Source organism: Mycteria americana, chromosome Z (assembly GCF_035582795.1).
Source record: "Mycteria americana isolate JAX WOST 10 ecotype Jacksonville Zoo and Gardens chromosome Z, USCA_MyAme_1.0, whole genome shotgun sequence".
Lineage (NCBI taxonomy): Eukaryota > Metazoa > Chordata > Aves > Ciconiiformes > Ciconiidae > Mycteria > Mycteria americana.
This window is the reverse complement of record NC_134396.1, coordinates 33,921,486-33,947,295: the sequence shown is the minus strand read 5'-3', so window position 1 is coordinate 33,947,295 and position 25,810 is coordinate 33,921,486. Positions and strand designations below refer to the sequence as shown.

Below are 25,810 nucleotides of genomic sequence, written 5' to 3'. Positions count from 1 at the left end.
CAACATGCTGATTAGGGTGCACCGGTTAAGTGCAGATCAGGAAAACTTTGAGACAGACTTTCTTTTCATATATCTTAAAGCTTTAACAAGTGTAATGAAATAAAGCTCGTTGTCCTTAAGGCAAAACAGCAATTCACATCAGTATTGATGTGCTTTGTTATAAAATCATGTGACTATTTTGCACTCCTAGAATTAAAAAAATAATTTGTTATGAAACTGCACAGTTACATATGTGGTTTTGCAACACCAGTGATGGTATCAGTAAGTGTTTTGGCCAAGTCGTATATGCATATTACGCTAAATCAGATTGATCGTGACAAGTGAATGAAGTTACGGAAGGGATTTATTAAAAATGCTAGTCGGCAACTTCCTGTTTGTTCTAGTCTTCTTGCTTCTTTTTAGGGTACGAGTTTGGTGTGAATTGGCTTAGTCACAAAGTCCTGTGAATTAAAAGTATACCTGCTTATTTGCGGGACCTGCTGAAAAACTGTTATGCCTTTCTTCATAGGGTTCCCATCCTTACTGTGAGAGAGTATTTGGGTATGCTATTTGCTTCAGTTCTACAGCAATGCTTTCCCCTTCTGTAGCTGTTTTGCGCTCTAAGGTAAAGAGTCACAGGGTTCAGTTCTGGGATTCAGCAAGCTTGGTCTAACGACTACTGCTGCAAAAGGGGATGCTTTTACTTTCTCTTCTTTCCTTGTGCTGATACTGGCATTCATCCGACTACAGAGCAACTCGGTTCAGGGAGACAGTTTTGGTGCTCTTCTAGTGTTTTTGGTAGGGTTCGTGCTCTGGGAGTTAGTTCACTGAAATGGTCACAAAGAGGGCTGGAGTCAGTGCAGGGGAAGAGGCAGGAATGGGTACTCACAGGCACTTGAAGCGATGGAGTGGTGACCGAGGGTGGAGAAGAGAGCCAGTTTTTAGATTTTGCTTAGCCGTGTTGCGGAAAACAAGTACTCAGTTGGCTGAAAGTAATTTTTTAGGGAATAGTTGAAGTCAGAGTTGCTGGCATAAATTCTTGTCCCCATGCACGTTTTCTGGGAGGAAAAAATAAGAAAACGGCAGATTAAAATTTGGTTGTGTTATTTCACAGGATGCTCTTAGGAGTGAAGAACCTCATCAGCACAGGCTCTTATTCTCTGCTTTGAAGTGCATCTTTGTATTTTCCGAGCATTGCTGTAGTGTTCCAAAGTACCTTTCATCAGAGCAGTGATAAATACCATGTAAATGGCATTTTGTGAACAGTTGTTTGCTTCTTGGTGATGCTATGTTTTTTAATGTTGTAGGTAATCGTATCTGGGGTCTTATGCTTAGCGACATGGAAGAGACCAGGGACGCTTTTGGTAAGTATGGATTAAAACTTCCTGTAAGGAAATTATCAGAAGCTGACCCTGATTTAATAGTCATTGGTAAAAAAAAAAATAATTAAAAAAATCACTTCTTTCTCCTTGAAAAAATAGACTCTTTTTCTAATTTGTAGAATCATCATTATTGAAAGAGGAGTTGAAGCCTGTGAAAGGCTTTTTTCCTTCCTGCACGGATGGAGTCCCTATTAAGGGCAAGAGCGTACCGTGTCTGGAGGAAGTGTTAATGTTGTTTACAGAACACTTTTTGTGTTTGTGTAGGTATAAGAAAGTGCTGGTTTAGAATAAATAATTTAGCTCTCTGAGGCAGGGCTGCTTAAGCTTAAACAGGGGAGTGGATTTTAAAGCTTAGCTCAGTTGTATTGTTTTAGTGTCTGACACCAGGTTTAAGAGCTAACCTAAGTATTGCCATCTTACAGTAAGTGTCCAGTGTTACTGTTTCAAACACAATTGACATTACATGGCTCTGAGACAAGTAAATTGATGTGCGGGGTATGTAAGCTGTTTCCGTTCGTAAGTGAAATCTGGAGCTGTGTGGCTCTTGATGTCTCGGAGTTGGGATTTGAAAAAAAGTTTTTGAAGTAGTTTTTTTGTTTGGTTCCTTTTTTGTTTTTAGTTTTTTTTTTTTCCTTACTGTCACTTCTGAAGACTTTTTCAAGGCCAAAGCAGTTGTTTTATTTTTATGCAGCACTTTTTGGGATCCGCGTGGTCGTCAGTGAGGAGTACAAAGGACCAGGTGTGTGAGCTGTGGATGAATTGCTGTTTCTTAGTTGTGCATTGGTTATCACAGGCAGAGCGAAGCAAATTTTTTACCAGTTCTGTGGATAGAAAGAGGAGCTTGGTGTCTGGAGCTCCCAATCTGGAAAGACCATATTTTCATGAAAATAAATGTAAATGCCATCTGTCTCAAAATGCCTGAGGCTTGCACAGTGCTCCCTGTTCCTATACTGCCTGTGTTCTGTGCTGTTTCTACAGCATGTTGTTGCTGTAGTTTCCTTTTGTTTGCTGTTGCTCTTTCACTCTTTCATATTCTACTTTGTATAAACTTTATGGGCCCTTCCTAGTTTTACTTGTATATGAAAGCACCAAACTCTTCCTGATTCTTTCATTTATATCAAATGATCTTTAGGACAGTTGAGTGCTAGAGCAGATTGCCCAGGGATGTTGTGCAGCAGATGGGGAAGTTTCTGAGATAAGAATGATTAAAGCCCTGAGCAGCCTGCTATGATCTCATAGCTGACTCTGCTTTGAGCAGGAGGGTACACTGGAGTCTTTCTGAGCTCCCTTGCAGACGCAGTTATTCTATGATTATGTGATTCTATGAACCTGTATTTTTTTTTTCTTATTTGTGTGTGTATTTTATAGAGGTCTGATTTTTGAAAGCCAGATTAGATTAGACTTGACATTGGGAAACATTTCTTTACTGAGAGCATGGTCAAACACTGGAACAGGCTTCCCAGAGAGGTGGTCAATGCCCCAAACTTGTCAGTGTGTAAGAGGCATTTGGACAATGCCTTTAATAACGTGCCTTAGCTTTTGGTCAGCCCTGAAGCGGTCAGGCAGCTGGGCTAGATGATCATTGTAGGTCCCTTCCAACTGAACTATTCTATGTGCAAAAAAGGAAATTAAACATTTCATGAGGCTAAGGAAATCATACATTGAACTAGCTACGGTCTATCAAGGACAGATTGTTAGTTTCTGTGAGCACATTTATTTTGGGCTAAATTTCTAATATATCTACCCTCTAGTAACTTGAACATTTTCTCTTGGGAGTTATGAGGAGTTGTATGAGTTGTAAAAGCAACTTTCCTAAATACCTAAGCAATGAGACTCCTTATAAGCCGTGGCTTAGTTATGACATTCGTAACTAAAACTATAAAATGCATTCAGAGCGAAAACACATCCCTTTTCCAGCTGTGACTGCCATCCCTTTTTACTCCTTATGCAAGGCCCTTTGCACTTATTTCTTGTAAATACACTTCTAATGGATTCCTCTCTCACGACTTTTGGATTGAATCCCTTTTCCCCTTGCCTGCACAGAGCCACCTCCCTGCTGTGAAGGAAGCAGAGATTGCACAGCTGTCTCCCTGACAGCCCTTAACTCAAGCAGGTGCCAGGTGTAGAAATGCCTTTATGCAGCAAGTGAGCTTTGTGGAAAGGAGTGATTGCACATGAAGGTGGCTTTATAAGATTGCTGTTGAACCAAGATATTTAGCATGTGGGGTACCTGTGCTAGAGCCATGCCGGAAACCTGAGGAGTGATATCAATTACCATGTTTTATGTTACAGAATCATGGAATTGTATAGGTTGGAAAAGACCTTTAAGATCATCAAGTCCAACTGTAAACCTAACACTACCAAGCTCACCACTACACCGTGTCGATGTCGCAGCAACTTATGTCAGGATTTAGTTGTCTTTATGCAGATACTTTGGACTGTGCTCAACACTTAAAGTGTAAACTTTGTGGGATTAAGTGGTCATTATTCTTTTTCATATGTAGTTATATCTCAGTCTACAAATGCTCTCTTGTTCATAAGGAAGGGCCTCTTACCGTTTTATGCAGAGCTGTTTTCAGTCACTCAGTTCAGTTTCACCATTTCTTCAAATTGTGCAAACATCCCCTGGAATTCTTCATATGCATCCAGACCCCCCAAAATAGCTTTGTTTTCAGCCCAAGTTGGATAATTATATCTAGATTTTAATTTATCATGATGTGTACTACAAGCTCGCAAATGTAGCAGTTAGGCTGTAATTAGGGGTAGATGGTTGAGCTTCATCATTTAGCCCTCTTTCCTTCCCAGAGCTGGATCTTGAACAGAATTACAGTGACTGGTGAGTGCCACAGAATTTGTCCATGAGGAGGTGCCGGTCCTCAGAGCAGTTTGTGGTAGGGTTTATGCTTAAGGACATGGTAATGCTGTTCTTTGTGGCTTCCTGTATTATCTTATTTTTGGTTTTGATTGTCAGTTTGTGGTACTTAAGTGTGAATTGCATTATAAAATTCCTTATCTTTGCCCCCTTTAAAAATACGAATTCTTTCTAAAAGAAAGCTGTTTGCTACTCTTTGATTCAGGATTTCAGAATTCAGGATTTTCATCTCTGAAACCTGCTGGAGGACACCTATTTGCTTGCAGCTCCTTTGCATGGCAGCAGTCTAAGCTCCCCCAGTAAAAGGGTGGTGTCTAAGCTCACAAAACGTTTCTCTCCGTCTTCCCCCTTTAGGTGATGATTTCTCACTGCCTGGGTTTGTTTCTTCGTGAACGGTCAGGCTGTCTTATGGCTGCCACTTCAATCCAAGGCCTTGGTCATGGGGGAAAACAACCCAACTGTTGTTTTTTCCTGTGATGGCAAGGCTCCGGTGCTGCTGGCACTTGGAGAAAGCACAGGGCTGCGATGTCATGAGAAAGGAGCTGGGGACAGGCTGTGGTGACAAAGGCAGAGAGGGCTGCTGCGTTTCTGTTGCTCATGTTTTTCCCCCCGAGGGGAGAAAGGAAGGGAAACCCATTAGGTACAGCTGTAGTGGACCTTTGGTAGCACCATCTGTGAGAGGAAACCAGTCTTGAAGAGGGATGGCTGTGCTAAGACCTGCTAGTTAATAAAATTGAGAGCCACATTTGTTTTTTGCCACCCAGGCTGTATTACAGCATGGGAAGATACTAGGTACATAACAGGTCCCAGGGACAGAGTGCTGCAAGGCAAAGTCAAATTATAATCATATCTTTTGAAGGACCTTCTTGCAGGGGAGGCTTGGCCTTCAGCAATACAGCCGCTGAGAAGCCTTGGCTCTGAAATCTTACCCTGCTTTTAGTTGTCTGAGGATTTTCTGTTTTGGGTATCAGTAGTCAATCAACTTCAGAAGTCAGCTTGTAACGCTTATGCTGTGAAGCTGATTCTTCTTCCAGAGAAGGAGCTTCTTCCTGTGCATGCCTGTCTGAATGTATTTAATAGGGAAAGGGAAACTTTCCCCCCTCCAAAGCGGTTTGGGTATTGACGCTCAACCATCCTGGGGTCAGTGTTACTCTCTACTTTTACAGAAGCTGGTTCCTTGCTCTCTGCTCCTAAACGTCTTCCTTTCATAGGGCTTTAAATCTTATTTTTAGCTGAAGGAACATAACTTCTTTCAGAAAGTATATCAATCCCTCATTGTTCATTTGATTGTGTGTGCATTGAGGGCAGTTCACATCTTTGATAGGCCATGCTTGCTGTATTAGCCGCTGTTCTTCCTTGTATACCAGTTTGGACTAGCCACGGCACTGTGAGTTTACCTTGTATTCCCAGGTGTTGCCTGGAGCCGTATGTGCTTTGCTGAATGCAGAAGCATTCTGCTAGTGAAGCATCCTTTCCTTTCCAGTCATGCACAAATTAGTTGCAATCCTGTAGAGTGTGCTTTTTAGGAGGCTTTCTGGTTGTAGGTTTTTTTTTTGTTTTTTTTTTTCCCCACCAACTTTAACAAAGACTTCAAGTTAAGCATATCTCTGGTGGCTGCTTGGTGCTTGGGTTCTGCTGCTAAAGAGAAGATTTAGCTTTAGCTGTGATTGCATGAAAAGTGACAGTAGTGCAAGTGTGCAGGAAGACACCAGGCTGTTATGCTGGGTAGAGTGTAACTGTGGCAGCTGCAAGCGCTGGGGAGCAGTTTGGTACCCACAAATGCATGGGATCAAGAAATTAACAGAGTAGATGCAGGCTAGGTGAATGCGACTGGCTTTCAGCTACATCAAGTGCTTTATGGTTGCGCTGTTAGCTAGCATGCCAGCTTTTTGTGTTCATACATGTCAGCTTTCATGTAAAGGTTTGCGGGGTTTGACTCGGAAAAGTCCAAGTCATGTGTTCAGCGTGAGTTGTTCAATCTGGATTCTTCTCATGTTTTACAGTGTGGTAACATAAGGATTTGAAATTTTTATTGGAAACATTTTTTTTTTTAATTCAAAAGTGTTAATATTTTTGGGTTTATGACAAAAATTTACAGGTCTTCATTGGAAAACAGAAAGGTTATGGAACTCAAGTATTTATTTAAAGCCTTGAAAATTTTTGAAGAATAAATTTGTAGTAAACCTTTTATTTAATTGAAAAAATTTTATCAGAAGAAAAGTATATCCCAGCAGCTTTAAAATGAAGATTTTTAGGGCTAGCTACTGCCTTCTTGATATCTGCACCTTGAATAATTTGCATAGATTTAACCAAAAGTTAATGTTTAGACCAAAATACTTAGTTCTGGTGCTAGTGAAGTGACGTTCTTATATTTTAGCCTGGCTAGTAACGATATAAAGCACTGTGAACAGAAGCTGCATATCAAGACCCTAACCCTGCAAAAAAAATCTCTCCCTATAAGCAAAGTCATTTGAGTTTGGTGAGAATTACTGTAGTAGTGCCTGTTTATCTGGATTTTAGAAGTAAAATAGCTCAATGTTAACATCTTGGCTTACATGCAGTTCTCCACCAATAAGTCAATAAATGGTATCCATACAAAGGTTTTAAAGTCAGTTTAAGCAAATTAAAAGGAACATGCTTTTAAGTGTGAGACTGTGAAAAGCCTTTGGAGAGGCTTTTAGCCTTTATAATCAGGTCAAAGTCAGGTCTCCTGATTTTTTTTAATCATTTATTTTTATGCTGAAAAAGCTTTTCTCTCAGTCATATGGGGTGCTTTAATGCTGCATTTGAAGTATGAGACTTTTTTATTAAAGGAGTTAGTTTGTCTTTTATTTCTGTGTGGCTTTTTTTGTTGACAGTTGTGTTGCAGGTCTCCATATGGTACAATAAAACTGACAGAAAAATTAGTAAGGTCCCATAATTAATGCTTAATTATTGCTATTGGTGATGTGTATATGGAAAATTAATACACTGAGTTGCATTTTCCTAGAAGGATGTTTATAAAGTATATATATATAGGATGTAAACGGATATAAGAGTTGATGATTGTGGAGCAAATGTTTTTCTTTCATTTATTTTTAAGTGCCTGCTTGGGCATCAGTCCTATGTGTGCATATTAAAGTGAAAGCAATTCCTCTCTGGCATTACGTGTTAGCTTTCAATGGCAGCAGCAGCAGCACAACAAGCAGTCTGCCCATGCAGAATGAATGATAGGGTCAGAGCCTTATCATGCAAGTCTATGCTGCTGCAGAGTCCTGAAAGTGCATGATGACTTTTTACATGGGAGAGATCATCCATGCAAGACATTAGCAAATACTGTGTCTAACATTAGAATACACTTTGCTTTGCTATAGTTTGATTCATACAAATGTTCCTCAAGACTTTCTGCAGCTCTTCACAGTCCATAAGAAATGGTGTTGATTCATTTGAGTGCTGAGCAAGGAGTTAATTTCAAAAAAGTTATTAAATTCTGTGTTTGTACAGAAAAACAAATGGCACTCAAAGTGCTTACTAACATTAAAAACCTCTTATCTGTGGTTTTATGATATTTATAAAGCTAGGAGAAAATACTCTTCCTCTTAATATTGATTGTTCTCAGTATGTCAAACACAAAATAGTCCCAATGCTCTTCAGAGAAGTACTAATAGCTACTTTAATTATTGGGGGTTTTGAGGTGAAAACCTACCTTATGTGATAATGTTATGGTCAAGCTTCTGTAAAGCCTGCTAGTAATGAGATGTTGTAATTTAAGGAATGAGCTTGCACAGTAATACTTTTTGGCTCTTGTCTATTTAGGGGTGATTATTTTTCCCTGAACCTCAGTAAACGAGATAATAATTTGTGCAACAGCTCTGATTTATTTTTGGTCCAGCTTCCTAGGTAGCTAACCAAGGTATGTCAGCTAATTTAATTTGGAAAGCTCTTGCTGTCTTTGTGCATGTTTAGGAAGTCCTTGTTGCTGGATCTGCTGTAAAGCTATCTGGAGCAGAACTGAGCCTGTGTCCCTCATGATTTCCTTCTCTTCCTCAGCTTTTTGTCATCTCCTGCATTTTTAATTTAGGCCATCTTGAGACAAAGGAATCTGAGTGAGCAGATTGCTATTAACAAGGATTCTTTTGGACATTAAAGACCTGATACTTGCTTTGTAGGATTGAGTGCTTAAAATTTAAACATGTTAGGAGAGGAATCTGTTATTTTTATTTGTCTCTAAAGTAGTAGTCTTACCCAGAGTACTCTCTCCTGAAATACAGAAAAATTTTGCATGTATGAATTGGGACAGGAAAAGTTCTTATGTGTGTTTAAAATCTATATCCCCAGTCTCATGTGAGCACAGATTGCAAATTGTAAGGGCATACGTGAAAGTAGGACTTAATTTTATCCACTGCTTCTGCTTGTCCTTTTTCAAGTACTCTATTACTCCTGCCATTGCTGGTCTTTCAGATGGTTTATAAAACTGAAGGTATTGTTTGATTTATGAATGGAGGCATTCTGGTTTTAGTAGCCAGGAGGAAATAAAATCATATAACCAAAGTCCCTTAAGTGTCTCTGTTCTCACTGTACTGGGACAAATATTTTTCATTTATTTGTGCTGCAAAATAGTTTTGGAAATTCTATGCAGAATGAATGTTGTCTTAAGATGTTTGCTCTTCAGGTTTCTTACTAATCTAAGTGTGCTGAGAGGTAAACTCGGTGGAAGGATATGACATACAGTGGAAGCTGGATGTCTTGCAAATCATACTTTGCACTCCAGAAAAACCTTTAGCTGACTGACCTTTTCAATAGTTGCGTGTATTTCATTACTGCACAACTAGTGCAGAATAAGGGGAGAGAGAAGACAAAGGTGTTTGGAGTAGCCATCCACTGAGTTAAGATAAGACACCCTGGGGAACTGAAGTCACAGGGATTTTTGGAAAGAAGGGGAGTGTTGTTCCCAGCTTCAGTTTGGGAGTGGGATTGACACTGCCATAGGTTCCTTGAATAAGGTTCGTGGTCCTGTTCCTACTGCTGTTAACTTTATTTTGCCGTTCCAGGCTAACCTGTTTGTTCTGCTGTCTATCATCTGTGTTCTGCTGAACCTGGCTGGATTTATATTAGGATGTCAAGGCATTCAATTTGTGTCCCGTGTATCCAGATGCGGTTCGGTGAGCAGACATACTGATTTACACATATTTCTTCACAGCATGCCACGTATTGGGACGTGCTGGGATCACAAAATGTGCTAATGGAGAGAGGCAACTAATGCACCTACAGCGTGGTGGGGGAAAAAGGGAAACTCTCTGTTTCAGGCCTTGATTCAGTTCAAATTGTGAACAGGATCAATGAAATCCATAACAGGATTTTTATTGCCTGTGTTCCTAAACACTTGCGTTTTTTTGAGTTGGAGTCTTCATACGGTGTTCAGCTCCTAGGACCCCAAAAGGATATGTTTTGAAAGGTTGTACGCTTCATTAGAAGAGCATACTTAGCCCAGAAGTGGTTTTGTTTGACTTCCTTGAGAGCTGGCCTCTGTCTTCAGGGTCTGAAGACACAGCTGATTTGGTACAAGCCTTTCTAGACAATTTTATATGGCCATGTAGGGGGGATCCCAAATATATCTTTAGAAAATCCCTCTTGCCAGCATTATACACTGATTTTAATATCACAGTCATTTAAGAACTAGCATAAAGGATTTTTATAGTAATGTGACGAAGATAAACTGTTGAAAAAAGCCTGAGTGGGTACTGATGAGCTACCTACAAAAAGCTCAGTCAGTATAATCTGTGGGTGGGATTATTCTTCCTGGTTTGCCTCACCTGGTGAGGACAATTTGTTGATACCTTACAGCAAGAACTGTGAGGAAAAAATTAAGGTAGATCAAATCGTACTAGCTTTTCAGAACACTTCTACTTGAGGAAGAAGCAATCTGCACAAGAAAGGACAGAATGCAAAAGATTTTTCTCAAATGAGTGTCATAAGAAGTAGAAGAATGTCTATTTATGAACCAGAAACCGTGGAGTAATTGAAATTGAAGGATACAGGGTCACTTGGTGATAAAGATGATCATGTGTAAAGGCTTGACAGACTTTAAAGGTTAATGGAAAGATCTTTGAATATTTATTTTCATTCATTTATTGGTTCAAGAAAGCTATTGTTGGTTCCTTAACATGCCAGTAGGTGTATTGTAGTGAGAGTCCAAGATTACAAGCATTTGGCAATCTAGATTCACCCAATATCAACGTACCAAAGCAGCTCTGAGGACTGTTAATGCTATTCCAGATGAGATGTTTAAATGTTTCAGGAATTTCAGAGCCCTCTGTGGTTGGAAGCATAAGGTACAGCTGAAGGGTGTTCCTGAAATCGTAAATTACTCTCTAGAGCGGTTTATGTAGGTGGAAGACCTTTGACACTATGACTCTAGGGAGTTTGACAGCTAAAAGCCCAATTATCTCTAGACAGAGAATCATTGAATTTCTACTTGAAAACTAAGATGACAACATTGATTTGAAAGTTACAAACAATAGTGGTGTACAGATGTCACTATTACTGATTTGACTGGGTAGAAATTGTAGTTGTGGATTCCATTCCATCTGCAGAGATGCAGAATACACTCCTGTATCAAAGAAAACGTGTACACTCTATATACAGTGGCTTACATGTCAGTCAAAGAAAGAATTTCCAGGCTGCTATGCGTTTGAAGGAGCATGGATACTAAAATTGCTTAGTAATCAGTGCAGCTTTCATTACAACTAAGTTGTAGTTAAATGTCTTGAGCTTCTCAGTAATGCTTCCTTTCAAGTAAGTAGTATCCGTCATATAGCTTTGTAATGCACGAATCATTGGTGTACCAAACTGTACAGATTTCATTTTATGAGCCTGTATTTCCAGTCTGCTTTGCGATCAAAGGTATAGTTTAATACGTAGGCTCTGTATTATGCAGGTAAAAATGTTGCATAAAACAGCTAATAAATTAAAAAGTGGAGTTTTGTGTTTTTAAAGGTGGATGAGGGTGAAAACAAGATTTGTTTCTGCTGTGAAGAATTTGGTCTCACTAAATGCACAGAAGAAGAGACTGCGCTGAAGCTGTACTACGCGATGTCGTGCAGTGCTGCTCACCTTCATCTCAAGGTACCCTGCGCACACTGCTTAACGAGACTGCTTTGATAATTTCCACACTTGTGTGACAGTGCAGTGCTGACTGAGGCGACTGCTGTGTTTACTGTGAAAAATCCCGTTATTTTTCTGGTCTTCCACACTGGTCAGAAACTCTTTATGGTTCTGTAACAGTTTTTTTTTTCCTCATCTCTGGGTTTTGACCAGTGCATTACTGATCCAATATGCAATTCTTGTCCTTTCTGTGTTTTATGCAACCAAAACTGCAGCTGAATTCAGACAAGATTGCGTGGGTAAATATGGTATAAATTTTGGTGATAAAGATGATCACGTGTAAAGGCTTGACAGACTTTAAAGGTTAATGGAAAGATCTTTGAATATTTATTTTCATTCATTTATTGGTTCAAGAAAGCTATTGTTCAAGAAAGCTAATGATTTGATGCCTTCACTGGTCTTTTGATTGTTTCAGCCTTTCTTGGCTTACAAACTGCTAAAATACAACTTCCAAACAGCATAATCTTCAAATATAAAAGTGCTTTAACATTTCTTTAATGGTGATTATCTCACATCTGGATTTCCCACAGAAAAGTTAAGAGGAAGGTTATAATTCTTAGGTGAATAGATGGACTATAAATTGTATCTAAGCGGTATTAAACCCCTCTGGATCTCTCTGTCAGGACACATAATAGGGCAAAACAAGCTTTTGCAAATTACTCCAATCTTGGAGATTACCTGTCCTGAGGACTTCATTGCATATGTTTGTAAGAAGTAATTGTCATGGTCATCCTTGTGTTTTCTCTGTTTGTTTTTGGTTTAGTTTTTTGTTGTTATTATTTTGACATTTAGAAATACCTTGATTTAATCTTCTAATTTCCATAATCTTCATGTTCTTCAGAAAGTTCTCTTTGGTCTTGTTGCCCTGAATGCTCTCACCGCCACAGTTTGCTTGGTAGCGGCTGCCGTGTGTTACTTACGGATTTTTGCAACAAGAAGATCCTGCATAGTGAGTGCAAGGCATTGCCTGCTATAAACAGCAGCACTAATGGTATTACTAGATTACACAGTTCAGCATTTTTTTGTATCTCAGAAGGTTTTTAACAGAAGTTTCATTTGATTAGGATGAATCTGAGATTGAAGACCAAGATCACGTTTCGGATCCTGATGATTTTGTCCCACCTGTGCCACCTCCCCCCTATTTTACGGCTCTTTATTCTTGTACTCCACAAATGAGGCACAGGTAAACCTCTACACTCTCTTCCTTTGTTTTCCTGTGTTTGGAAACACTGCATAATCTTCTTTTTATTTTTTAAGACCATTTTCTCTGTTATTAACTGAAAAAGGTTAGTGACTTTAGGGGGGAAAAAAAAAACCCAACCAAACCTGTTGAGTTAGGAGGCAGTGTAAATACACTGTGGGTGAGGGGTATAATTTTGTGGGTTTCACTTCAGATTCTATAGGAACTGTTCCTGGGTAAGAGAAATACCACAGTTTGACACGGCTGAAAACTTTTACGATGCTGTCAGGAGCAGGGCAGGGCAGTGACGGAAAGCCCAAGAGGCACAACCTCTCGGCAAGGCTTGTGCGAGAGACCTCTGAATGGCGGCCTGGGCCCCCGCAGATTTTCCTGCCAGAGTGAGTCGCCTTCTCCCTCTTTGGCAATTAGGGCTGACTGAAGGGTATGTTTTGATTGTACTGCCAGGCCAAGTAATCACTACCCTAATCTGGGTACTGGGGTGTGAGCAGTCAGGCGGGGTTCACACCTGGTGTTATTGCCCGGAGGCAATGGTGGAGGAGGAGGAGGAGTGAGAGTGCATGTGGGAGGATGAGTTCACGCGTCAGAAAGAAAAGGAGGATAGTCAAAAGCCACTGTGATTTCCCCTCCCCCCTTTCTTTTTAATTCATTACTACAAAGATGAGGGAAGAAGGATTCGGAGGAGGATAAAATAATAGCTGCATGAATGTTCTTGTGAGTAAGAGAAAACACGCAGAAAAATTTTTATGTTGCAGAAGGCTGCCTTCTTTGGTATAATTAGTCTTATGAAACTAAATTTGGGGGGGGTGGGTGTTGTTTCGAAGAATAGGGCTAAAAATTGTGTAGCTTGTCCATTAAGCATCAATTTTGTTATTTTGCTCTTCTAGGACTTACTAGTGTCTGTATTTCTTGCAATTCACTGGTGACTTTTGGGTTTTGTTAGCCTTCATTCTGCAGGTGGTTATACGCTCTTCACAGTAACTTGCATGTTAGCTTTATTAGTTTATGACTCAGGTGGGGCTGCATTATTCTGCTGTGAACACACAAACATTTTATGTTTATACATAAAATATCGTGATGCTCAAGCAGACTGTATCACTCTACTCTTGTTTAAAACTCCTGCTTTTTGCAGTGTGCAGGACTGTTTAGTTCATTTCACTGTTTCATCAGGAATAGCGTGCATGAGTTTCAAGACTGTGGTTCTTGCAGAGATAACTACAGATCCTGGGATTACCTAGAAAATGGTAACGTGGCACAGGAACAGATTTTAGAATGAAAAAGTCGTCTAAACGACCAAAGACTGGGGCTGAATTCCAAACATTACTAAAAACCTCCTATGTGAGTCTTGGTTCCAGCTAGTTATGAGAACAGAGAAGTGTGCATAATGATCTCTTCGGAAGATTAGGTATTTATTGAAATATGCTTGTCACAGTTCCCCTGCTTTAAAACTGGGCTGTCATTCTTTGTCTGGCATTTCATTCTAGATGGTTATCTCCTTCCCAGCAGCAGTATTTCTCTGTCTATTTTCAGCACATTAGGGGCCACTGAACAATATTTAAGGCTTCTGGGGTCTAATATTGGGTGGCTACCTTGCCTGTGACTGTGTTAAAACCTGTTGATAATAACACTTAAGTGATGGTGACATCTTTCTGAAGTCAGGCTACTTGTTTCAAGGTGCTCAGGGTAGTAATGCAGCAGTGCAGAAGTTAAAGCAACAGACAGACTTTATTTCCATTCTTGGCAGATGAGGAAATACGACTCACCCCAGGCTGGACCCAGGGTGTCCAGCCGAGCGGCTGAGATAGGACCTGGCCTTTTCTCAGTCAGCATCTTCGCATTTCTCCCTCCCCTCCCTACCTGGTCTGTGCCCTGAATGCTGCGTCCGTGACCTGGCTTTCTGTGCCGAGCTCCCACGGACCCCGCGTCCAAGACCTTTGTGTGAAAGGGGGTGATGGGAACTGCACCCAGGGTGGTGAGCCACCATCTGCAAGCAGCACCTGGGGTGACTCCAAAACAAATACATCCCTTTGAGAAAGGAAACACTGCAGTGATCAAAACATGTGCCAAGGACATGCTTGGAAGGGGTAGCTGTTCTCCTGCACCCTTTAAATTGCAGAGCCAGAGGCACTGCTAGCAAAGCCAATTAATTGGTTTGTTCATTTTTTCATGGGAAAACTTTTACATTTGTCTTGACAAAACAAACTAGCATTACAAATGTCTGGTCAACTCCTACCTCTAATCTTGTTTTTCATAAATAAGGAAATAGTAATTAAGTTATTCTTCAGGATTGGCACAACAACATTGTTACAGCTGAGTTCCCACCTGAAGAATGAAATACAAAGTGTTACAAGGCATGTGAATTTAAGGGAAGAAGTGATGCATGTGGGGCAGCAAAAAAATCACCTGGGGTCTAGAAACCTACCCCAGTCCAGTTTAAAGTACCATTTGGGGACTAGAGGCATTTGCCAAAAATGCAAATCTGCTTATCCAAGTCATGTATGCTCAAATTCAGTATGTGTCTCAAACTGTACCCATATGCTACTGACAGTTGTTTCTTAACCACTGAACGTGTTCCTGCTATTGAAATGCTAAAGTTTCTGGGAGGCCAAAGCCCTGACGCTGCTGTTCAGCTGAGGTGCGAGTGCAGAAGGTGGGCAAGAGGTGGCCGAGGACGCGCCTTGTCCCTTCAGTGTCCTGCTTACCAGCAGCAGTACAGACCCTCCTCACGGTCTGGAGCAGTGGGGTTCCCTGAAAAAGCTTTGACTCCTCTTCCCTACCTTCCTGTATCACCACTTCAAAAAGCTGCTGGCTTTTTGACCAACACAAGAATTCGCCTTGCTTACATAAAAAGAGAGAGTGGAGATTAAGAAATAAAGAACGGATTGACAAACATGCACATGCTGGCAATGACTTTTATATTAAGGCACTTAAAGGAATGCTTTTCTGGTTGCATGTTCTTTAATATATTTTAACATGATATAATTCTTGGGAGCAACATTAATTTTCAAGGTGTGACTGAGCTGGGTGGGCCAGATCAGGCATGTTTAAGAACAAAACTAAGGTTCAACAATGAGATAATTTTGTGGCCTACATTGAATATAAGCTCAGCATGAACATACTGGAAAAACCTGAAGAAGTAATGTCAATGGAGCATCAATCTCCATCATACTGCAAAATTATTCTGAAGCTTTTAGGGGCAGATTAAGTAGGCTGAAATTAAAAACTATTTTAACTTTATATTTCCCCTATTTTTAAGATTAAAAAAGCAATGACCAGTTATCAAAATCTTTTCTTTCTTTTCCTCAAATTTCTCCATGCATTACTTCCATTACCTTGGCAGGAGCCTTTCACAAAAGTGCTCCCCAGTTCTCTCTTGGAAATTTTATTCTTTTCTTTAAGCAGCCTTCTGTAGACATTTCAATTCACTCTGCCCTTTCCTCTCAGCTTGCAAGAAAATAATTTTCACAGTCGTCTTTGCTCTCTCCAGCCAGTGTCCAGAGAAGCTGTAAACTGTGGGAGGAAGGACTTGCTCTTGCGTAATGTTTCTTTGTAGAGAGATCATATCCACTAGTGACAGCTGTAGGCCTGACGTGGGTCCAGAGAGCAAAAACATGTGGGCTTCTGTGTGTTGCTTGAGGTTCCTGCTCAGTACCAAACCAGCAATTTAAAACATAATAAAAAACAGAGAAAAATTGAGACGCTTTGGGTCACAGACTTCTCTGAAGATTGTGTGGGGAAGGTCCCCTCGGCAGCTCTGCTGTCGACCACCACACTTTGTTCCAGTGTTAATGGGGTAATGTAAACTTATGTTATTGAGACCGGCATTTGCCAAAAAGAGCTTCTCCAGGCACTGTTCGGATTTCTTCCCTCTCAGAGCAGCCTCCTAAGAGGAAGATGATAAAGCAAAAGGTCTTTGAGATTTCTGCTGTATTTCAGGTTTCAGAGAGCTCTTTGAAAACTGAGAAGTAAGGTTGACCATGAGGTACATTTGCCTCCTACAAGCCTTTGTGAGTTGACCAACTGTAATATTCTTAGCCAAGCATCATCACAAAAATAGCCTTTATTTTGAGTTTGCCTTTTTCTGTGCAGCTGTACCTGAACATAAAACATGAGATCGGAAGTGTCTTGAATTTCAGTTGTAATTAAGAATTTAGTAGTTCACAAAAATCAGAACTAGGCTATCACATTTTGAATTACCACCTGTATTTGAATCTCTTGAAACAAAACTGAATCTCTGTGGACTAAAACTGAAATAGGTTCTCTGGCGCAGTACTGCCCGAAGACATTTGTAGCTCTGGTCAACACTCTGCAGAGGCACCTCCTACGAAGGAATTTCCTGCCACCTTCTGGGAAAATCTCTTGCAGCTCTTGGCGAGTTCGTTAGCTGTGACTGAGATCCCAAAATCTGAGCTGGCACAGGAAAGCCAGTGGAGTTTGGTAACCAATGATGTTTTTCTGCCACTGGAAAGCTGTACTGAGGGAGTCGCTCAGTGTTGTTTGTTGCAGGATGCTTGGCTTGGATGCGATTCCATTGCCTCATATTTACGGAACGCAAATCAAAGGCATTGAAACGGTCTGCCCTCTGGACCCATCTCCTCCTTACGAAGCTGTGTGGAGCCAGAACAGCTCTCAGCAGGTATGGCCCACAGGAGTTCAAAGCGTAACTTGCTTTTCTGCTATAAAGGTAAGGTTGCACTGAGGCACCGTAAATGTGAGTTGGGTATCTTTTCGTATCAGAATAGCAGGAGAATATGTTTGGTTACAAACATGGCTTGCTGTAAATTTCATGGAAGATTTTAATTAGTCACTTACCCTTACAGCTGAAAAGTTTTCCCCAGTAGCAGAACTGTGTCTGAGCATGGGAGAAGGAGCAAAATAGACTGTGGAGCACAGCTGTTGCTGGTTATTCTAGAGGCCCCCTGTGCTGCCTCCTTGCTTTACTTCCCTTCCACACCTGCACTCCTCCCATGTGGGACTAGGTCGGGGTTTTGCCATGCTCACTGATCCCTTTTCACTGGTGCTTTCAGAAGACAGGTGCTTTTTCCCAGAAAATACTCAGCAGGATGAATTTGGCTGACGTGGATAATGAACATTAATTTTAGACATTCACTGGTCTTGGTTTTGCAGTGGAATTAAACACATATCACATAGTCACTGTGCAGTTAAGCAAAAGTGTTCACTTTCTAAGGTGGATGTTGCAGTTCTTAGAAAGTACCAGAAAAAAGATGGTGGCTTGTGATTTTTCAACTTTTCCATTTTATTCCAGGAAGGTCCACCTCAAATAGGTGTCGTGGAAGTTGTTCCTTCAGAGGAAGTGAGTGACAAGCAGGCCTCTCAAGGTAAAAACTACATTTTAAAATTTGTTCTAGAACAGTTCTACCCAACCCAGATGACTTAATGTAGCAGCATCATTATTATTTCTCTGAAAGACAGCCACCATATTGCAAGCCAGAGATACAGAATCATGATCGTTTTGGGCAGTAGGAACAGGGATTAATGTTTAAATACATAAAAAGTTGTTTGTTCTTAAGATACAAAAAGAAAGATATATTTCCTTCTTAGTAATACACAAGTTAGTTGTTGATTCTATGCCCATACGTTGTAAGACATGATGTCCATCTCCAGTGCTTCCATTTGTTTTGTATACGTGATGGTGCCTGTTGACGTTTTGTTGCTGATGAAAATAGGAAAAGGATAAAATAGTGCTGTACTGTGGTGAGCTAAATGTGGGAATTACTCTGTTATTCAGCCTGTACTGGAAGAATTACTAAGTAGTTTCTGCATACTGGCAGAGGACATAACTAGACTACATGTAGAGGCTACATCAAGCTTTGCTCAGCATTGATTTAGAGAACCGGGGAAATGGTTCCAAGTTGTTTTCAGCCTAATCTTTGTTGCAGTTAAATGCTTGCAGTTAAACGTTATTGGCTTCCAGATCAGTCACAGGCAGCTTTTCCAGTACAGTCCTGGTGAAAATCTGTTCCACTTTTCGTTTGAACTTGCCATTATGGGGCAGATTGTCTTTTGTGCAACAGATGGCTATATGGCTATCTGCACAATGTTCACACCACAAGCATATAGAGAGTAAAGACACTTGGTGGGGTGTGGGGGGGCAAAGACCCAAATCTTTTATTTGACTGTGGCTTCTTTTCTGCCAACCTACTTCTCAAGCTATAGGAAAACTTTGGTGTGAAGTTTATCAGTTGAAATTGTCCCTCTTAAGTGGTGGCAGGAAAAAAATTGTTTACATAAAACCATACTTTAAGCAAATAACAAGTCTTTCAAAGTTCCTTTACACTCTGGGAGTCTGCCTGAAACCACTGAAAACAAGCACTTGGATGTTTCTGATACCTCATCAGTTGCGATAACCAGAAAGAAATTCAGAAGAGTTGTAGCAAAAAGTTTCTCAAAGACTTCTTATTGATAAAACTGCTGTTGCTTTCTATGAGCACTTTGAGCACAAATGAAAATAGGATATCAAACACAGGGCTGTGTGGTGACTGCTTAAAGTTATGCGAAGGGAAACAGGAAAAGAATAGTATAGAAGAGGCAACTGTTGTGAAGGAGAGTCATGAAAGTTTTGGGTTTGTTTTTGTTTGTTTTTTTTTTTTTTTTAAAAACAATGATGAGGCATTGTTTGAGGTATTGTTTGTATTTAAAAACTTCCTTTGCAAGCAAGCAGACCTGAACACATGTGATAAATTGTACCCTCCTCCCCATCTTTTTAACTGGTTTGTCCATCTTTTTTTTTTCTCTCTTTTTTTTTTTTTAATCTTAATAAAAAGTCCTGTAAAGAGACATTCAAATCTCAGCCTGGCTCTTAAATTCAGATAAAGAAGAAAGTGAGCATCTTAATTAAGAAAATTAACACTGCTACTTCTAGATGCCAAGGCTTTCTAGGGGCAGTGAATTTAAGAAAAAGAAATATGCTGAGCAGTATCTCTTCCTTTATTTATATTTGGGGAGGTGTACTGGGTCTGGCTGGGATGGAGTTAATTTTCTTCGTAGCAGCCCATATGGTGCTGCTTTGGATTTGTGACCAAAACAGTGTTCATGACACACCAATGTTTTAGCTCCTGCTGAGCAGTGCTTGCACAGCATTGAGGCGTGCTCCATCTCTCTGCCCTCCGCAGCGAGTGGGCTGGGGGTGCGCAAGAAGTTGGGAGGGGACACGGCTGGGACAGCTGACCCCAGCTGACCAAAGGGATGTCCCATGCCATATAATGTCATGCTCAACAATAAAGCCTCGGGAGGAGTTTTCCAGGGTTGCCATTGCTCAGGGACTGGCTGGGCATCAGTCAGCTGGTGGTGAGTGACTGGGTTTGCATCACTTGTTTTTCTTTGGTTTCTTTTGTTGTCCGTCCCTGTCCTCCCCCTCCCGTCTTTATCTCAACCCACGAGCTCTCTCACTTTTGCTCTTCCAATTCTCCTCCACATCCCGCTGTGGGGGAGTGAGTGAGCGGCTGTGTGGGACTGAGCTGCCTACTGGGGTTAAAGCACAGCAGGAGGGAAGTACAAAATAAGGGATTATGTTGGAATCATGGCAGAGTAACTCCATGGGCTGTCTCAGCTGATGTGGAGTAACAGTCTATAAATAAAAGCTGAACTTTCGGTTTATGCCGGTAGTCTGTCGTGCCAGGGCATTTGTGTATGATGCCATGATTCCCTTGGCGCATCAGGACTGATTGACTAAGTGTAGATCCCAGCGGAAGTTAAAGCTATGCACGACTCTCTGCCAGCAGAAACGGGGGGGTCCTGGCTGCCTGCTGCAGGAGGAGCTGTAAGCTTCTCTGTGCCAGCTAAAATGGTTTTACTGACTTCAGAAGTGCTCCTGTCAAGCAAAATGGCACTTCCCCTGCCTGCTGCAGTAGGAAGACATGCAGCTTTCTACTGATGGCTGGGGATGCTTGGCAGCTGCTCCATATCATCACATACTAGGTGTATGCATTTCCAGTACACACCAGCTTAAGCCAGTTATCTCTGAAATCTGAAACATTAATGTTATGAAGAATTATCATAAGATCATGAAATTGGTGCATTAATCCGTTTAGTATTTTAAAAAACCCAACTTCTCCAGAGTACCAGCAGCACTATACCTCAAGGAATAACTGCTAGCACAACTCCACTGGTGTTAAAAAGTTTATATTGGTGGTGGGTTCTGTAATCCTGCCTGATTCTTGGTGTGCCATGCTTTGTTGCTAGGTCCTACCTCCTGACTTTCCAGGCTGGTACCTACTTCATATAGGTTCTGTCACTGTTTCTTCTCTTCAGAGATTCTGGGTTGCATTTCTGTAGAAGATAAGACGCTATGCTCAACAAGTACGTATCATCCAAGCCTTAATTTTCTAGAATGCTCCAGTCACTGGTACATTTCTGTTAAAGTAGCAGCACAAACATTTGCCATGTTCTGAATAAGAGACTGTTTACATTAATTTGGCTTTTTGCACTTGCGTGAGCAAGAACATTGTTTCCTGTAATATGCCAGGTGCTGTCAGGTGGAGGTACAGAACCAGGCTTGGTGAGAAATAGATAGCTTCACCCTGTCCTGGTCACTAAAAGGCAGTTGTTGGAATCACAGCATATAATTTCACCCTAAGGAAAAGGAGGAATGTTGATTAATTGGAAAGATGAAACACATCACAAGAATTCAGGAAAATCTTCATTTTAATAAAGAATCTCATGAAACAAGATTTTTATTTCCCTTATAGGGACTGGTGACTGGTTTACGAGCTACCTAATTGCAAACAGTGACTGACCTCTGTGACTATATGCTGTCATATCTTGGTATAACTGCTTATATGCAGGAGGATTTCAGGCTCTGAGATCGTGTTCTCTCCAAGAAAGCTGTAGCTCTCTTCCCTTGGATCAGGTAGTTTAAGATGAGGTTTATACTAGGCAATGCTGTATATTTTTGCTACTCCAGTTGTATAAGGCTGAACAGGTTTCTGCAAATGTTTAAGCAGGCTTTAGACCAGTGTTACTGGTGAGTGTGGGCATATGCATGCATACATGCACCTCTAGGCTTCTGTGTCCAATCATTACAGCTTTGCAAGGCGGGGCACAAAGAAAATCAGTAATAATCTCTACTAATGGCTTCTACAGATCTGCTTTATTCTGACTACTCTTCCTTCACCTTTACTATTCCTGATTTCTCAGGTGAAGAAATTCCTGAGTCTTCCAGCAGGGTGAGCCTTACACCTTCAAATGCAAGCCCAGTGCCGGCAGAAGGAGCGGGCAGGAGAGCCTTCAGTCCCTCGCGGAAAAGGTCTGAAAGTGACCCTGTGCTGCATGGCCGGTTGCTTCAAGGTGACTTGATTTTCTCTAGCTGTGCTTATGTAACGAGTCCTTAAAAGAACATTTGTCAGCAGGTTAGTACCTTGAACCTAGTACCTGCAGAAATCAGCTACTGTCTCCCAGCAGAGTACCTGCATTACAGCAAACGGTTTGTGCTTTGCTAAATCTTCTCCACCCAACACCTTACTGTTGCTACTCTTTAGGCTTTCACATCTAGGAACAGGATCTGTGGCAGGCATTGCTAGTTTGGGGAAGAGGGCGGGATGGTGGAAGATGAGGAGGAGGGAGCACGTAAGATTTCTCAGTGTATTCATACACTGGCATCTAAAAGCTTGCAAGGGCAGTTGTCAATGTGGGAAGTATAAAGCAAAATTAGCTTAGGTATTTGCTGTTAGCCTATAAATTTGCACCCCTTTTCTCACTCCTCATAGCATCAAAAAAACCAAAAACTCAACACGAAAAACCCACAGTGGAGAGCCGAAGAAGTCTGTCACAGCTACTTTGGTGTCAGTGATCCAATTCAGTTGCTGTGGAAAAACTGCTAGTGTGGCTGCAGAGTCCTTGATTCTGTTGATAGTCTTGAAAATCCACTTGTCAAGAGTCTTGCCGGTTTTATTAGAAGATATTGGAATCCCCATAGTAGCTGCTGATACATATTAGCACTCACAACATGTAAGCGGGGAGGGGGCATGTTGGCAACAACCACTTATATTGAATATTGGGAGCATGCCTGTCTGGATTACACTTACTATTTTGTGGAATGTTTTTATGTCTCTGCTACATCATGTGTCTTCTCTTTTCCTCCTATCAGCTTCCACCACAGCACCCCAGAGTATCTGCCACTGAAGCAATAGTTATATGACACAGAGCCTATTGGTAGCCGTGAAAGTGGAGTGGAGCATTTCTGCTGTAGAGGGACTGCATCAGTCAGAAGCATTTGGGTGCTTTAGGCTCGGTGTAACTGAGGTTAGATCTCTTCAGCACCGGACCTGAGAGTTAAATACATGAGTGCTGCAGAAAAGGAACTGATCTGCAACAGAACAATGGAAGTTGCTTCAAGTTAGTTAGTGCTGCTCTTGCTGGAAAGTTTTGGATCCCCTCCTGCTATTGTTGTGTTTGGCATAAAGCCATCATTAAAGCGCTTCTTGAACAATCTGTAGTGGGTCTTATTTATTTTTTTTAACAGGGCCAAAACCTGATGATTGTTATTTAGACCAAAGGCAGTGGGTTTTTATTTGGACCGAACGCAGTGGAATTGACTCCTTGCTGCCCCATGTTTAGTCCTTGCAAGCTAGTTTTGGATTTATTTTTTTTTTTTTATTAAATGTCCACTTTGTAGAATTACTGGCTTCCAGCTTGACAAGCAATTATTTTCAGGTATTTTGTAACTAGCCCTCTTGACTGGTAATAACTGAAAGTTACAAAAAGTTTAGGAGAGATCATAAAAGCCTTCAAGCTTTGCTTAACCTGCTTTGTATGTTAACCTTAACACTCAACACTCATTTCAGGTCTATTCAGAACAGAAGTAAAAGAGAAAGGAACTGATGTACACAAAACGGCAAACAGCTTTCCCAGAAATGTCCTTCCACACCCTTTGACATGTGATATGCACTCAACCACAGCTACGTACTACTCTGTTTTACAGGCATTTTCTCTAGTGTAAATCCAATACAGAGTGAGCTTTGCATGCCACCCTGACCATGCCAGACTGCTAAGTTTTACATGGTTAAACTGCGCACTGCACCATCACTGAATCGGGATTGAAATCACAGGGGATACTTGTTGAACAGTCCTGTGAACCAAGTGGGTTGTTTGCTTTGTTTGATCTTTGTCTTCAGGGACAGTGCTCGGCTGTGAAGCTGCAACACAAACTGAAGTAAAACCACAACTCTGCACTGTCACCTTGCAGAAGAGTTTGAGAGCAAGAGCTTTGAGGGGGAGACCCCAATCTTTGACAGACTACAAGTCTTACACAGACACTAAGTGGCTTGTGGCATGAGGCATGTGGCATGTGGCATGATCCTAAAGCAGTCCTCCTGCAGCATGAGCCCTGACATACATGAATTGGTGGAAAATATCAAGTCTGTTTTAAAATCAGATGAGAAGCATATGGCAGAAGCTATCACCAGTGCCACCTTCCTTGAGCAGGTTGTTTTATTACTTGTATTTATTGGGTGATGTGGAAACCCTTCAGTACTTCAGTTTTATTTAGAGAGTGTTGGGAGAGTCTGTGCAGCTATGGTGTCTCTTGCTCTATCGATAACCAGACAGCCAGGAGGGTTTTCAGAAGACTGAATACATGTGTATTTAAAAGCTGAAGGAGATGGTCTTCTGTGGTAGAATTGTGAACTGTAAATAACATGACAGTGTTTTATACTGAGCGTGGCAAGGGAGAGGGAAGAGGTGTTATGAAGCATTCGCTATTATAAACTGGAAGGAACGGAAGCTGACAAGGAAATTTTTATGTAAACCCACTAGAAGCAACTTTTTGTAATTGGCTTCCAGGATAAAAATAAGACCTAGTACCAAAGGAAAAAAAACCCAGAAACTAGAAAATATGTGCTTACATTAATGGAATGAATATTCAGAAGTTTCAGACATTTCAGACTTCATCAAACAAATGTTTTGGAAGCTTACAGACCATTTGGATACATTCGTTAATTCATGCATGGTACAAGTGGTTTCCAGTGAATACTGGTTTTGGTTTGAGTTCTCACGCAAAACACATCAAAGATTTTAATTTAGTCTCTGCAGATAAAGTGAGATTCCCCACTGCAGCCTACAGGCAACAGAAGCCTCAACAAAATTGACAGAAACAGCTGAAAAAAAAATTCCTTATGAGAATTTAATTTATCACACTGGCCTGAAGCTTATTACAGTCCAGTGGCTTCTGCAGGAAGCAACAGTTAGATTCCTATTAAGCAATACCTGACATGCCATGGTTTGGGGTGAGCTAATTCTTGTGCAGCTTTTAAAACCAAAACAAAACACAAAAAAACCCCAACACTCACTCCTTTTCCCAGTTGGGATTGCTTTTCCCATGCCTCCTTGATAAATAGCAGTTTTAGTCTCAGCACTACAACTAGCTTCTTCCTAGTTGGGTAAGAAACTTAATGGAACAAGAGCCTGAAAACAAATCTGATTTACTTTTTTTTTTTTTTCCTTTTAAAGATGATGACACTTGCCCAGCAAGCCATGTCATTGAGTGCCCATGTGTTACCTGTCAGGTGGCACCCAGGATTGCTGCACCCGGAGGGCTTTGGTGGCCTGAGTACTTTCACCACAGGTGAAGATCCAGAGAGCAGAGCATGAATGGCCTCACAGTCTTCTTGGCGTTGTCAGGGAAACTGTACTTTGAGCTGGTTTCTGTCTTTCTTTGAGCTGTTTATTCCTCAGTAGAGCACTTCTGTCAGACATACATGCTGCACAAGAAAATCATCTCTGAGAAGTGGGTGGAAAAGTGTGTCGATAACCCATTTTTTTATACCCTCACGCTCAGACTCCTAAGGAGAAGCTCATTCTACAAAGCTTGTTAAGCAGATTGGAAGCTGGCCTTTATTGGGCTGCTCAGGTGCAGCTAGTCTGTTTGTGATACGGTACTGTCTTGCTGCATCTCTCTAGCCTACCACCACTTAGGATGGATTTGCTTTTTTCACTCAGCTTACAAAAGAGATGGCAGAATGGCTCTATGCCTTGGTTTCCTGGGGTGAGGCAAGGACAGTTAACGCGTGTGTACACTTTGTATCTCGTTGGAGAACAGGTCAATGCCTGTGTTCATGTGGTGTGTGTTACTCTAGCTCCACTGATTTATTTATTTGCTGGCATAGAGCAATTTACTTAGTAGAGGTGCTTGTTAGGTACCAGCGGACATCCGCGCTGGAAGCACGTACGCAGCCATCTCAAACCCTCTGCAGACGTGCAGGTGACTACCCAGCGTTGTTC

At 41.1% G+C, this 25,810-nt stretch overlaps 1 protein-coding gene across 1 annotated transcript; it reads left to right on the top strand.

The window, feature by feature from the left end:
- The first annotated feature begins 520 nt into the window (after positions 1–520).
- On the top strand, positions 521–25,226 carry ENTREP1 (endosomal transmembrane epsin interactor 1). The gene is given in 13 exon segments (XM_075526826.1): positions 521–604; positions 1,287–1,343; positions 9,264–9,374; positions 11,209–11,337; positions 12,218–12,325; positions 12,441–12,559; positions 17,081–17,210; positions 17,841–17,913; positions 21,731–21,880; positions 23,707–23,861; positions 23,897–24,016; positions 25,040–25,158; positions 25,160–25,226. Coding segments are annotated over 13 exon segments (1,374 nt in total). The 5' UTR covers positions 521–568.
- Positions 25,227–25,810: the final 584 nt, after the last annotated feature.